The sequence below is a fragment of the Entamoeba invadens genome (genome assembly GCF_000330505.1).
Source record: "Entamoeba invadens IP1 unplaced genomic scaffold scaff_1105074725585, whole genome shotgun sequence".
Lineage (NCBI taxonomy): Eukaryota > Evosea > Mastigamoebida > Endamoebidae > Entamoeba > Entamoeba invadens.
In genome coordinates, this window is record NW_004440451.1 from 1404 (window position 1) to 2609 (window position 1206).

The window sequence follows — 1206 nt, forward strand, 5'->3', positions numbered from 1 at the left end:
TATACTTTTACTCAAAATATGTATTTTAACTCAAAATAATCAAATTATCAATTATTTGTACATTAATAAATGTCAAAAATGTATAAATTTGATAATTTCTTGAAAAAACAACACTTATAAATTACTTTAAAAATATTCAATTAAAATACACTTTAATATACAAATTTGAGCGATTTCAAATGATTTAACCGAAGTTTGTACTCTTAAAAACACAAAGGAATGAATTATGATATAATCAATGACCAATAATAAACGATTGCATGACATCTTATTCCCCGAGTGCATAAGTAACAACTTCGATCGGAAAATTGAATTCTCTTGTGATATTTTCCGGTTCCATTTGTCTTGGGACGTGAAGTATCACATTTGTGCACTTTTCCACGCATTCACAGAAGAGATTCTTCAATCCAGGGAACAACGAATTGAGACTTTGTTTGTTTCTAAAAGCACCAGGCCTGCCCTTTTAATTACTTATATGGAAATTATTCAGAGAACACATAAAATGAGAAAGTAATAATATCTTTAAATAACAAACCCAAGGCGGCGATGTGATAATAACATCATATTCCCTTGTGTTCATCTCTTCGACGACTCAATTGTATCTTCACAGACACAATTTATCTCTTCTCAACTTCATAGATCTCAGCATTGTGCTTGAGCATCTCAAACTTCATTTTATCAATATCAACAACAGTCACGGAAAAGTTCTGTGCGGCGTGTTGTATCAAGTACCCCTCTACACAACAGAACAAATCTAACACTTTAATTCTTCTCCTTTAAAAATGAGTGAAGTGTAGACTCATTGCTTCATTCCTCGCGATGTCTTCTGGTGTCATTGAGTACCATGCCTCTCTATCCATTAGTCTTCCTTTGTCATATTTACTAAATAATGAATATCTTTGTTTATAATACCTTTCTTCTTCCGTAATAGTAAATTAAATTATCAATTGTAGTTTTATTTAATAATATATAACTTAATTATTATTATATTATTATATTATTATATTAAATAAACTTTCGATTAAAATATCTCCAACAGCGCTGTCATTATACATCGCATTGAACTTAACAGCTGACACAAAATGGTCACAAAATGCTTCAAATTGTTTAGCGTAGTTTTCTGTATTCCATTTAAATGTTTTTCTTTTTTTAATGATAACAAGCGCACTTTAAAAATACGTTTAAAATATTTTGTTCACAGTTTTT

The 1206-nt window shown here is 29.4% G+C and overlaps 1 protein-coding gene across 1 annotated transcript; it reads right to left on the reverse strand.

The window, feature by feature from the left end:
* Window positions 1-268: 268 nt before the first annotated feature.
* On the reverse strand, window positions 269-649 carry EIN_511380 (hypothetical protein; the record flags this gene model as incomplete). The annotated part of the gene is made up of 3 exons (XM_004258218.1): window positions 269-460; window positions 536-591; window positions 613-649. 3 exons carry the CDS (start codon window positions 647-649, stop codon window positions 269-271), a joined length of 285 nt encoding a protein of 94 aa, XP_004258266.1.
* Window positions 650-1206: the final 557 nt, after the last annotated feature.